General features: G+C 38.9%; 1 protein-coding gene across 1 annotated transcript in view; it reads right to left on the bottom strand.

Annotated features, from left to right (window-relative positions):
- Positions 1-13,286, bottom strand: part of USH2A (usherin) — a 701,438-nt gene that overhangs the window by 142,333 nt on the left and 545,819 nt on the right. The window contains exons 50-53 of the mRNA XM_045876094.2: positions 11,541-11,764; positions 6,053-6,257; positions 1,253-1,450; positions 570-724 (exon numbers count right to left, since the gene is read on the bottom strand). Coding sequence (XP_045732050.2) covers positions 570-724; positions 1,253-1,450; positions 6,053-6,257; positions 11,541-11,764 — 782 coding nt within the window. The remainder of the gene's footprint in view (positions 1-569; positions 725-1,252; positions 1,451-6,052; positions 6,258-11,540; positions 11,765-13,286) is intronic.

The raw sequence follows: 13,286 nt of genomic DNA, 5'->3' as shown, positions 1-13,286 counted from the left end.
ATGTGGAACATAAGGAATAGCACGGAGGACATTAGGGGAAGGAAAGGAAAACTGAAGGGGGGAGTAAAACAGAGGGGGAGACAAACCATGAGAGACTATGGACTCTGGGAAACAATTTGAGGGTCTCAGAGGGGAGACGGGGAGGGGGATGGGTTCGCCCAGTGATGGGTATTTAGGAGGGCACAAGTTGTAATGAACACTGGGTGTTATATGCAAATAACGAATTATGGAGCACTACCTCAAAAACTAAAGATGTACTGTATGGTGACTAACATAACATAATAAAAAAATAGTTGGCAGAGGAAAAATATGGTAAAGAGGATAATATTGGTTCAAGTTTTCTTTCTTTTTTTTTTATATTAATGAAACATTGATATATGCATAAATTTCCTCTGCAATGATCTCTCCTTTCAGGCATACATATTAGTAGTCAGTAGAGATAACACATGAACACGCTACCATTGAGGCGGATATTGTTTTCTGTCATTGGAAAAATTATTCACAGCCTGGGCGTCCCTATAGCCTTCCCACTGGCTACTTCTGTCCAGAGTTTAGGTACCTCCCCTCACCTTGCTGCTGATAGCACAGCCAGCAGCCGTGCAGGCTTTCAGCTGGTATGAGTATTCCTGAAATGGCCAAATGCCCTCTGTATCAGAGAAGCTCAGTGATGTCCCCCGAAAGCATTCAATCCCATTTCGGAGAAGAATGTAGTAAATAATTGGACCTAAAAGAGACAGAGAAATACCCAGATTTGAGTGTCAGATCCTTTTAACTATTTGCAAACAACTTACATGTCTTGGAGTCCTGAGGAAATGGGATAATGTAGCATTACTTACTTTTAATTTGCTATTGGATTGCTATGTTCGAGCAGTTCTGAATGATATGCACTCTTATCGAAGAGAGGGATTCTGGACATAGATAATTAAGGAGTCATTTATGTTTATTTCCCCTCGCTAGCAAACAAAATTACTTCCAATATTAAAACTATTTTGCCTTTCGTTAGCAGTCTTTGCTTGTTTGAAAGCAGCTCAGATATATGCTAGGATTCCAGAAAAAAATTCTGGGGCTAAAAATTTGTTAGGCCTATTTTAAAAAATGAATGATTAGTAGGTACACACCTAAGGTTCCTTTTACCAGCAAATAATTTTTAATGGTTAGAAGCACGCCAATTACATGTAGATTACACTCATTTAAATTTCCTTATGGATTTACAGGATTTTGTTATTTCAATTTTGGGAAAGTAGCTTAATACCATTTGATTGTATAGGTTTCTTCCAATTTAAGACTATCACATCTTCACGATTATCCATTTTGGCCCACCTAGGGGCACTCACTCCTTCAGGCACATCTTCTTTTGTCTTGGCTCTGATAGCTTTGCTGAATCCTCGTCCATAGCTATTCCATGCAGAAATCCTATACTCATATGTCATATAAGGCTCCAGGTTCACATCTGGAAAGGGAGAAATTGAACAGCGAGATTTTTAAAACATTTTTATTTTCTTTTACCATCATATTGAAAATGAATATCAAAACTTTTAAACACTTAAAAATAAATGCTTAGTGCTCTAATCCTGTTGTGTGTGAATAGAACTCCCATCTCTTAACATTCTAAATCATAAAAAAATAACATTTTATGTGCTTATTGGATGCAGAGATATGGAATTCCACAGAATAGAATTCACCTTTTCCGAACAAATATGGGTAACATGAAAGGAATGACTGAAAACCTAAAGTACTAGACTAATGTACATTGGATGTTAATGCTTCCCAAGTGTGTGTATCCTATACTCCCATATAGGGCAGGTTCACCAACCTGCTTTTATAGTTTTATATTATAAATTTTACCAATTATTACATTATTCATATTACATTAAATTAATTATAAAAATTATAATGTAGTTATTATGAGATACAAGACTGGAAACTTGGCTTATCATGATTAGTGGATATAATTGACTGCACAATCCACTACATACATCCTTCCCTCTTTCACCAAACCAGAACTGAAACCCAAATCCAAAATAACCAATCTAAATAAAAGAATAAAACCAAACTGTTGAATGTTTTGTACTGGCAATGATTAAGATAATCATCCACGTGATTCAATGGCATCCCAAAAGTCTTTGTCCAGTTTTAAGCTTTGGTAACTTCAGAAGCACAAATGCTACAAATTCACACACACACAAAAAAAACTGGAAAATTTAATTGGCTAAATCTGTTTAATTTTGTGAATTTTGACTATGTTTGTATGTATGCATTTTTGTGTGGTGGTTTCTGGATGACTTTTCTCAGAGGGGAGATCAGAAGAAGAGGTCCTCCTCCTTGGTTTCCTGGCCACCTGCTCTATCTTCATGTGGGGTTGAGTCTCTGTCCATCCATGTGGGTTTTTTGACCATATTTTCCTTACATATATCTCCTTACCATAAACCATGACCTGCTTACTTTATAGAATTAGTATGAAAATAAAATGCACAAAGTTATGTGGCAGAACATCATAAAATGTAAACTGCTATAAAATAGAAGGGCTTATCTTCTGTCTTCATTTTTCTCTGGTAAGGGGGCATCTGCCACTTGTTACCTGTGATGCCCCCTAGTGGGTGCCCAGATCTCCCTTCTGGGTCAGAGGCCTCCTGGCTAGGGTCTAATTTTCCCAGTTTTCTCGGCAGCTTGGGGTTGTCATGTGACTCAGATCTGAATAATGGAAGAAGCATGGCAGTGATATGGGCATCCTGTGCCTCACTTCCTAAGAGGAAATCACTTGCCTTCCATTGACCTTCTCATCCCCTTTTGGTCGGCTGGAAGCAGGATGTTTTGGTGACCCAGGCTGCACCACGGGAAGGAGGGCAGCACCGGAAACATGATGATCCATCAGCTGGAAGGAATCTGGATCCCTGAATGACCGTGTAAGGGCTGAGCTGCCCAGACCATCCACCTACCCACAGACGGTCCCTATATTTTTCAATCAGTTGGCTGTAACAGATTGAACTGCTCATTGCTAATAACTGTTATTTCCTACTCTTCAGACCTACAGCACCAATTCTAATTTCAGTTGCAGTAGCTTGCCATGCTGTGTTCCTTGTTCTTTCCTCTGTGGCATTTCGTTCTTTCTACTCTCTCATCTCTTATCCTCCTTTGTTTGTTTTCCTGTGAGGCCCAGTCTTTCAAAGATGCTCCTAGCCCATGAAAGAATTCTTTTTGCTTTACACATAAGGAAACATTGTTGAAATTTTGCCTTCCCTCAACAATCTCTCTCATTTCTGAGTTCTTTTTTTCTTTGCCAGAATCTCCAACTCTTTTTAAAAAAAAGAAAAAAAAAACACGCTTTTTTATCTCAAAATCATTCTGTATGTATGGGGCTAGTCTTCAAATAACAGAGGGTTTTGCTTTTTGGGAGGTATGCTTATTCAATTTTTACTTTTTAATGGCTTAAAAGTTCCATGAATACTTGTCTACAATCATTTCTTCAGCTGATAGAGTAATTCTTAAAAAATGCATGTACAGGATTGTGTCATTCTATTGCCTAAAAAGCTTTAATATCCACTCATTGCTGCATAAAGACAACCTGCTTAGTGTGGCATAAAAGGCCTTCATCAGCTGACCCCTGCTCTTTGGCCTCATCTCCATGATTTCTCCTCTCCTACACGGTGCTACATTCATATCAAGGGGCTTGTTTTTCACATCTTACTAGGCTTTCTCTCACTTCCTATGCTTTGTACATGTTGACTTCTCTGCCTGGCTTCCCTTCCTTTAACTTGATATGTTTCTACTTGTTCTTCATTTCCCAGCTCAGGCATGATATCCTTCATAAAGTCTTTCCTAACCTCTTTAGTCTGGGTTAGATGTCCTTGCAATGCCCTTGAAAAGCATCCTATGCTTACTTCTATCACAATTCTTACATGGACATATTTCTCACATTACAGTGTACTTATATTTGTTCCATGTCTGTTTGTATGGACTTCAAATCCCTGATGGGAATTCTTATTTATTTGTTTTCATAGCTGGTAGGCCCAGTGTAGTGACTGGTTATTAGTAAAAATTTAAGAAATTTTTTTTGATAAATGAAATGACTGTATGCATGAATGAATTTGGGTGAACCCTGGTGTTGTTTAGCTTTTAATTGTACATTTCTAAGAAAGGTGGACTTCTTAGTTCACATTGGTCTCAATGGAACTTGTTTTAGCATGACTTAGGTGCTTCGTTTTCTTCTTGGAAGAGAAACTTTTGTCATTTTTCATATTCAATTTAGTGTTCTTTTGTAGGCAAAGCAATCTGAAATATGGGTGGTTAAATAAGTTAAATAAACATCTATTCTCTTCCGGAGAGGGCTATTGTAAATATGTCTTAAAGGACCTTCAAAATCTTGACCTTGATTTCAAAAGGCAGATAAAAGTAGGGAATTCTCTTGGATCATGTGCATCTGGACCAAACTCACTAATTTGGAAAGGAGGGTCCTTAGATCTATAACTGGGGGTGGAAGGAAATTGGAGGGCTCGACGAATTGTCCTCTATCCTGAGGACTTTCATTCCAATAGAAGTTTTTTTGTTTGTTTGTTTCATTTTGTTTGCTTACAGTGTTAATCCAAAAATGGGGTAAAGTGAAGCAAGGGCATCTTGTTCATACAGCTATTTCAATCTCGTAGGGGAGATGGAACAAGGGTCCAGATGCACATGACACACCGTAGAAATGAACGTCATGCTGATGTGGGAGAGGAGAGAGGGACTGGGCTTGAGAAGGCTGCACTGAGGACAAGAATGGTCATCTGCACCCTGGGAATGATGAAGAAGGGCACTTCAGGTGGGAGAAATAGCTTGAGGGAAGTTTGGAGCGCTCTGAAAGGAGCTCCTACACCATGCAGGGTATCCTCAATCAGCTGGGTTTGAAGGCAACATGATTTAAATCTGACATCTTCCCTTAGCAAGTTACTTTTATAGATCTGACCCTCAGTTTCTTCATCTATTAAACTATCATACCTCCATGATTGCTTTGTGAGTAAATTAAGGTAAGGTTTGGAAACCTCTAGCACATCACTGGAACCTTATCTTTATTCCTGCTTTCCCTCCTCAATCTACCCCCCTCATTCCAGCATCTTGCCTTATTTTTTTTGCAATCTTAAGGTTTGCCATTATCACCCACCATCGGTTAAGTAAGGTAGAATGATGAGTCATGATGGAACAGAGCAGTTTTTTGTTTATTTAACCTTAGCTTGCTTGAGTTATGTCACTTAAATGTATTCTCTTTGACTCTAGATGGTGAATGATATATATGTACACACACACACACTCACACACACTTAAGTTTTCAAAAGGCAGAAACAAACTCTGTAGGGACATAAGTAAATGGACAAATAATAAAAATTTAATAGAGGGCAGACTATTTTGGAGATGATCTTAAACTTTACAGTGTTTTTCACTCAGCTTAGCCAAGCCTAAGAACCACTATTTTGGAGGAATTCAGTGGGGCCAAGATGGGGCCTGAAAATTAATATTTTCAATAACTGTGAAGGTTATTGTTCTCAAGATGATGGCCATTTAGTGGCAACATGAGGCTTTGGGAGAGTGTAGTCTCTAGATACAGACCCAAGATCAGGAAAGGGATACTTTAAGCTCCTCCTCAGAATAATGCTGCTAGGTCTTACTGGTGATCAGACAGGTTTCTTCCTCTTTTCTGTCTACAAGTACAGCAACATTCATTCTGTGCATTTATTAAAAGCCTGCATTCACACTTTTAAGAAAGAAAATGGGGCTCACTGATGGTTAACTGGATATGCCATAAAAGAACACATAAATTATTTCCCTGTTCTGGATTTTCTACATGTTTACTTTAAAATAGTATATATCTTTGTCTAAATTTAGACTTTACATTTTTTAAGCTACTAACTTTGAACAGATCCAAAGTGTGCCTTTAATTACCTTGTAACTAGCTAGCCCATAGTATGATGAAATTAATTGACATTAGGTTAAGGAGGGGGATGACATCAGAATGAAACCTGCATTTTCTGCAGCTTTTCACTATCCCTACTAAGCTATGGACAGGTGGCTTAGTTTCTGTTACCTGTGAAGGAGAATGTGTTTATACTTCCCGTGTGAACAGTCTCTTCAGCAGATGAGCATATTTCTTCTATTGATTCCTTGCCTGTGGAATTGTGAGGTCCTCTGATCACAGTACAAATGTGGCTGGTAAAATTGAAGTCACACCTGCCGCAGTATGCTGTGGCTTCCAGAGATGCTGGGCAGAGCATCCCGCACTCTCTGGTTTCCTGAGTGGTAGAGGTAGGAAGAAGGAGATTTAAAAATTCATTTGGACAGGGGCACCTGGGTGCCTCACTTGGTTGAGCATCAGACTCTTGGTTTCAGCTCAGATCATGATCTCATGGGTCCTGATCTCATGGGTTGTGAGATTCAGCCCTGTGTGGGGCTCTATGCTCAGCAGGGAGTCTGCTTGAGATTCTCTCCCTCTGCCCCTTCCCCCAATGCATGCATGCTCTCTTTCTCTCTCTAAAATAAATAAATAAATCTTTTTAAAAATTACATTTAGATGTATGTAGCGCAGGATTTTACAAGATGCAAATGAAATTTTCTTCCACTTAGATCATGAATAAATGTCTCAAGATTTATGAAAAGAAATGAAGGTGGTGTGTATACTAGAAAGAGCAGTTTTGGTGTGGATGACACAGATTTGGATTCAGAGTCCAGTTTTGCCACTTCCTACTTCTGTGAACTTGAGCAAGTCACTTACACTCTCAAAGCCTCAGCTTCTTCCATTAGAAAACAGAAATCACATTTACCACACAGGTTTGTTACGTGAATTAAATGAGATAACACCTGTAAATGCCTTACACTTAGATACGTTATAAATAAGAGCAGGAGTCATTATTATATTATTGTTACTTTGACACTTTCCTAATGGAGCTTTAGAGAATAATGTGATATTTGAGAATCTGCACTTTTGTGCTGTGGGACAAGTTGGACTGCTAAAACTTTGTGCAAGTTTTAGAAAATCTAAATATTTCATGAACTCTCATTATAGTTATTATTATTTACATTTGTAAACCTGTCCTCTGATGAATCTCTGGACTTCTTATTGTTAGTGGTAAGTACTAGTGTGTTCTAATCTCAGAAAATGAAATACTTCATCATCCCAGATTACAGGAGATATAAATAAGGCAACATTTTTGTAATGCAAAACTTTCCTTCATCTTTCCTTCACATAGGTGGCTTTATTTATTCATTTATATATTTATTTATTTTAGAGAGAGAGCATGAGCGAGGGAAAGAGCGGGGGTGGGGGCGGGAGAAGAGGGAAGGGGAAAGAATCTCAGGCAGACTCTGTGCTGAGCGGGGAGGTGGGTCCGGGGCTCAATCTCACGACCCTGAAATCATGACCTGAACCAAAATCAAGAGTTGGACATTCAACCAACTGAGACACCCAGGTGCCCTAGATGGCATAATGTATTTAAAATAATTTTTTGCTATTTAAAATTGATCTAAATTCAGTCTCTCTTACCTCATATATGTTAAATTATTCTCCCACAGGTTTTCAAAATAAAGCTGCTTCAGAAAACTGTGGTAGGATTTCCATTTGATTATAGTGAATTGAACACTTGCATTTAGCTCCATTTCCTCTTAAAGCCCAACCAAATGACAGTAAAGGAATATAGAAAGTCCAAGGAAACAGGAAGAGAGCTAATACCCACAGGACAGCTCAAACATTTTTGGAAGCTGGGAAGTAGATGAATGTGGCAGAGACAATACCAAAAGCCCAGTAATGTCCATTTCGTTTTTTCTCCCTAGAAATACTAAATTTGCAAGTTCGGCTCAGTAGGAAAAGCCACATGACTAGAAATGTCCATGTGCTCACTCTACAGAAAGGATGTATTCTGCATCCAGGTGAGACCCATACGTGTATACTCATCCACTCTCTCCTCTTTTCCATTGCAATCTGAGGGTCGTGTGTGAAGCCCCACAAGATGGAAGGGGATTGGGCTTCTGAGACATTTCTTGGAGGAGAGGTGCCTAACTCACACTGGGCTGCAGTGTGAAAATTTTTTTAACTTTTATTCTGTTGACCCATTCCATATGTGAGTGCACTTGTTTTTATTGCGGCATAGTCTAGCATGTCCTAGCTAAAACGTAAATTAGAACCTTGAAGTTAGATATTGTCTTAACAACACCAATAAAGCCCTAAATCCCATGGCATTGGCTTACTTGTTAGGTGGGCAGTGGCAAAGAAATACATACTGGGGTTTGGAAAGTTGGGGAGCTCTGTCATGCTGTGGCTAAATATTTGATAAAATCATGACCTGGGATAACTGTCAAAGTAAGACAGTGCTACCGAGCTCACAGCCTAGGGGAGGACGTTATAATCCAGAACATTAGCAGTAGGTTTGTGTTGTTCCTAGCTGCGTTTTGATAAAGTGTTACAAAATGAGATAAGCTTAGAAAAGATTGGGTGAAATTAAAAGGAGAGTCCACTGGAAGATACAGGCCAGGAGCCAGAGTGGGAAAACCAAATACAAGTCTGCATATTGCACAGTGAGAAACCCAGTCCCCTTTTCTACCAATTCCCCGTATGCTGTCAGCCAGGCATATATCTTATCCTGATCTAGGATGGATTATTAAGGATAGTTAATTAAGCATACCTGCTAAGGATTCTTGGTAATGTGACTCCCTGACCAAAAACCATCCTGCCACATGATTAGGTTACTGTGAGCTCCCCACTAATGGATGCCTATGCACAGTGAGCTTTCATTCAGCCTCCAATGGAAAGAATAGATTTAAAAACATAGAAAAAAGAACTGAGAGGGAGCAGAAACAAAGCAAGGCAAAGAAGAAAACTAAAATAATACCAAACAATTGAGACAATTCAAAGAATAAAGCAAACAAACAATAAACAACAACAACAATGGAATTAGTATTTCCAGAATGATAAAAAAGATATCCCATGAATGGAACAAGAGTGGGATGCCATGAATAAATAACAGCCTGCAAAAAAGAAAGAACCATGAAAAACTAAAAAAAAAAAAAACCCAAAAAATCGAAAATAAAAAATATGATAGCTAAAAAATCAATCAATCAATAGAAAGGTTGGAAGATGAGGCTAAGGCAAAATCTGATCATGTTGAAAAAGATAAAGAGTTAACTAATCAATAGTCAAGAAATAAAAAGAAAAGATTGAAAGATTGGTTTAGGAAGTCCAACACCAAACTAATCAGTAAAAACAGAGATTAAAAAGAGAGCAAATTATCAAAGAAATAATAAAATAACATTCCCCAGAACTGAAAGTTATGAGACTTCACACTGAAAAAGTCCACAAAAAAGTACATCATCATGAATAATAATAAGAAGAACATCCACAAAGAGGCACATTGTCATGAAATTTTAAAGTTTTAAATGAAATTTTAGAAAAACAATAAAGAGAATGTCTTAAAAACTTTCATAGGAAAAACAACATGGGTACCTAGGAAGAAACAGGAATCAAAATAGCAAAGAAAGTTTAAAAATGCAGACATGATGTCAAAATCCTCAGTGGAAATAATTTTTAACCTTGCACTGTATACCTAGCCAAACTATCAATCCAGTGGGAGGCTCAAAAACGATCATTTCTAATGTCAAGCTCTCAAAAAATTTACCTTTTATGCACCTATACCCAAAATGATATTTCTCCAAAAGAAGGCATTTAGGCAAGAAAAGGGGACCCTTGGATTGAGAACACAGGGACACCAACACAGGAGAGAAGTAAAAGGAATTCCCAAACCCACAGTTAGAGAAGACTTGCAGGGAAGAAATCCCACAGTGGTTCAGTCCTGATTGGATAGAAGTCTCCAGGAAAGAAGTCTTCAGGAAACACAATGCAATCTACAGATTGAACTTTACCTGTAACACACTGCTTGATTTGGCATTCAGAAATATTGTCCTAATCATAATAATTTAAATATGAATATTCAATATGACTGTTAATTGGCCTTCATAAAACCAAGTTAAATCAGTTTAAAAGATCATGTATATATCCTGAATATTGTTGTCGAATAATGGAAGCTCTATCTTCCTGGAACCAAAATGGGATGCCTGGGATGCCTGGGAAACAAATGTGAGCGATCAGTAATGAAACAAATCGTTGTGAGCAGCAGTGTCATTTTTGAAACTAACAGGTTTTCTATCTTCATTTTTCAAATATGAGTGCCCCTTTTAGAGTTTTCTACATAGATGCTTCTTAACTTGTCATTTTAAAGACATGTCCTCATGAGGCGCCTGGGAGGCTCAGTCGGTTAAACATCTGCCTTTGACTCAGGTCATGATCTCGGGGTCCTGGGATTGAGCCCCACATCAGGCTCCACGTTTAGCAGGAGTCTGCTTCTCCCCCTCGTTCTCTCCCTACCCCACTACTTGCACTCTCTGTTCTCTCTCAAATAAGTAAATAAAATCTTAAAAAAAAAAAATAAAGAAAGAAACATGTCCTTGCAACATCACCAGCTTTTTAAGACTGTGAATTTCAGAAAAATTTCTCAGTCCAAACTTCTGAAAAAAAAAAAGGCCTGGAATAAATGTAAACTTTGGGAGCATAGTGTTGGAGAGATTTCTTTCATAGAATTGGCTATTTTAAAGTTGTGTACAGGTCAGACCAATTTCTAAAAAATTTTGTAGATGAAGATTATTTTTGATGGGTATTTTGTATGTTTACTCACTTCATTAGTACTTATTCTCTTTAATAACTTTATGAATTGTCTTAATATTAATTGTTGCAAAGTGCTTGCTGGGACCCTAACAACCTCAAAAGTTACTTTACATCCCAAAGTATATGGTGTCCACACAATGACTGTATAGTTGCGTCAGTCGGCAAGAGCCCTTCCATTGTCTATGACCCAAACATCCAACTGCAGCCATCTCCTAATGGCAGATTGCTACAGAACAGAGTAGGGTGTCTGGTTTTTCAATGTCCACAATCCGTTCCTTAAAATGGTAGGTTTCTGGAGTCCTGGGTCAAGTTTAACGCTAACAAAACATGACAAGTCTGTCCGTGAAGCATCTCAACATCCAAACAAATGGTACACTCAGAGGCCTGTTCACTTTCATGGCTGGCAGGCATTTGCTGATCTTCTGCTGTCTCAAGGAATAGGATATAAGCACGAGTGAATTTGCTGGACCTAAAGTCGCTATCAAAGGAAAGTGTTGGATTATGGTTAGGGGCCCAGAGGGAAGAAGGCAGGATTGATCTCCTTTTCCATCCCCAGCACCCATGGACATAAAATGGCATGACACAGAGGTCCCAGCTGGCTCTTTCAGCACAGAGACTTTCAGTCCTGCACTGATCTGAAGTGCTGGGTAAAGCTTCCTGAGAACAGCTAATCATTATTAATTCCTTTAGAATTCATTGCAATAACATCAATCACAGCGAACTCATTTGGTATTAATATGGATGTAATGTGAAAATGAATAATGCACACAGGAGTTTTTATATTCCTATTTTAGAAAAATAGTTATGAACAACGTATTTCTCTTTCCATTGTCAAATCAGCACCTCTGAGAGGTTTTCTATCAATTACCTTCATCATCATTCCAGTTGAAATCTTGTCAGAGCAAACATATTTCAAAGGATTATATCCAACTCCATTACAGCATTTCTGGCTCTTTGGAATAAGTTCAGTCTCGCAGCATTTTATTGGCACTGGGTCATTCTTTTTAACATGTGCTTTAGACTCTCCACTGGAAGCAGAACAGCATATGGTATCTGACATATTCACATAATCCTGCCCACAACAGAACATCCCTGCAACAATAAAATGTTATATATGAATATGAAATAAAAAAAAAAAAGGGAAGAAAACGGAGACTGCTATAAAGTCTGGTATAAAAATGTCAGACTCAGGCAGTTGCTGAAATGGTATAATACCTAAGGTAGCGTTTCCCTACCAAGGTGATTTAAAAGTGCAGTGAGGGGTCCTTCTTACCAAGAGCACTAGACACTAATTAGGTAAAGAACACACAAGAGGAAGTGTTTCAAAATCATTCAGCGGGGCCAGACTTCTCCCAAGCTCCATTAAAAAAAAGCCCTGATTTCCGTCACGAGAATTACCTGCCCATTTTGTGATGATAACATCGTGTTGCAGAAAAAGGGATGAAGTACAGGGGATGAGAGGAAAGCTCTAGAAATTCGCAAGGGACAAAAGGTGACTGAGGCACTCTGGGATGAAAGCCTAGACATAGTGGAGAGGTAGGACCATCCTGGCACTGGAGATGCTGTGGTAGGGGTCTTGTAAGCTTTTGCCCGGCTTTAGGGTGCACATTTTGCTTCTTGTGAATCCAGCATCAATGGTAACCATTCTTTCCTCAGGAGATAGATTTGTTCAAACCAGCTGAGCTTGCTCACTGATCAGGTGGACAATTTGGCCACTATATATTTTGTTGTTGTTGTTGTTGTTTTATTCTTATGTTAATCCCCATACATTACATCATTAGTTTTAGATGAAGTGTTCCATGATTCATTGTTTGTGCATAACACCCAGTGCTCCATGCAGAACGTGCCCTCCTCAATACCCACCACCAGGCTAACCCATCCTCCCACCGCCCTCCCCTCTAGAACCCTCAGTTTGTTTTTCAAAGTCCATCATCTCTCATGGTTCGTCCACCCTTCCGATTTCCCCCGCTTCATTCTTCCCCTCCCGCTACCTTCTTCTTCTTCTTTTTTTTTTTCTTAACATATATTGCATTATTTGTTTCAGAGGTACAGATCTGAGATTCAACAGTCTTGCACAATTCACAGCGCTTACCAGAGCACATACCCTCCCCAGTGTCTATCACCCAGTCACCCCATCCCTCCCACCCCACCCCCCACTCCAGCAACCCACAGTTTGTTTCCTGCGATTAAGAATTCCTCATATCAGTGAGATCATATGATACATGTCTTTCTCTGTTTGACTTATTTCACTCAACATAATACCCTCCAGTTCCATCCACGTCATTGCAAATGGCAAGATCATTCCTTTTGATGGCTGCATAATATTCCATTGCATATATATACCACATCTTCTTTATCCATTCATCTGTCGATGGACATCTTGGCTCTTTCCACAGTTTGGCTATTGTGGACATTGCTGCTATAAACATCGGGGTGCACGTACACCTTCGGATCCCTACTTTTATATCTTTGGGGTAAATACCCAGTAGTGCAATTGCTGGATCATATGGTAGCTCTATTTTCAACTTTTTGAGGAACCTCCATACAGTTCTCCAGAGTTGGCCACTATATTTTGAGCAGCACTGTGTTCGAGACCCATCCCTGGACATGGATA

The sequence above is a fragment of the Mirounga angustirostris genome, unplaced genomic scaffold, assembly GCF_029215605.1.
Source record: "Mirounga angustirostris isolate CCGP_5_RB_7025 unplaced genomic scaffold, mMirAng1.0.hap1 SCAF_6, whole genome shotgun sequence".
NCBI classification, from domain to species: Eukaryota; Metazoa; Chordata; class Mammalia; order Carnivora; family Phocidae; genus Mirounga; species Mirounga angustirostris.
This window is presented reverse-complemented; position numbering and strand designations above follow the sequence as displayed.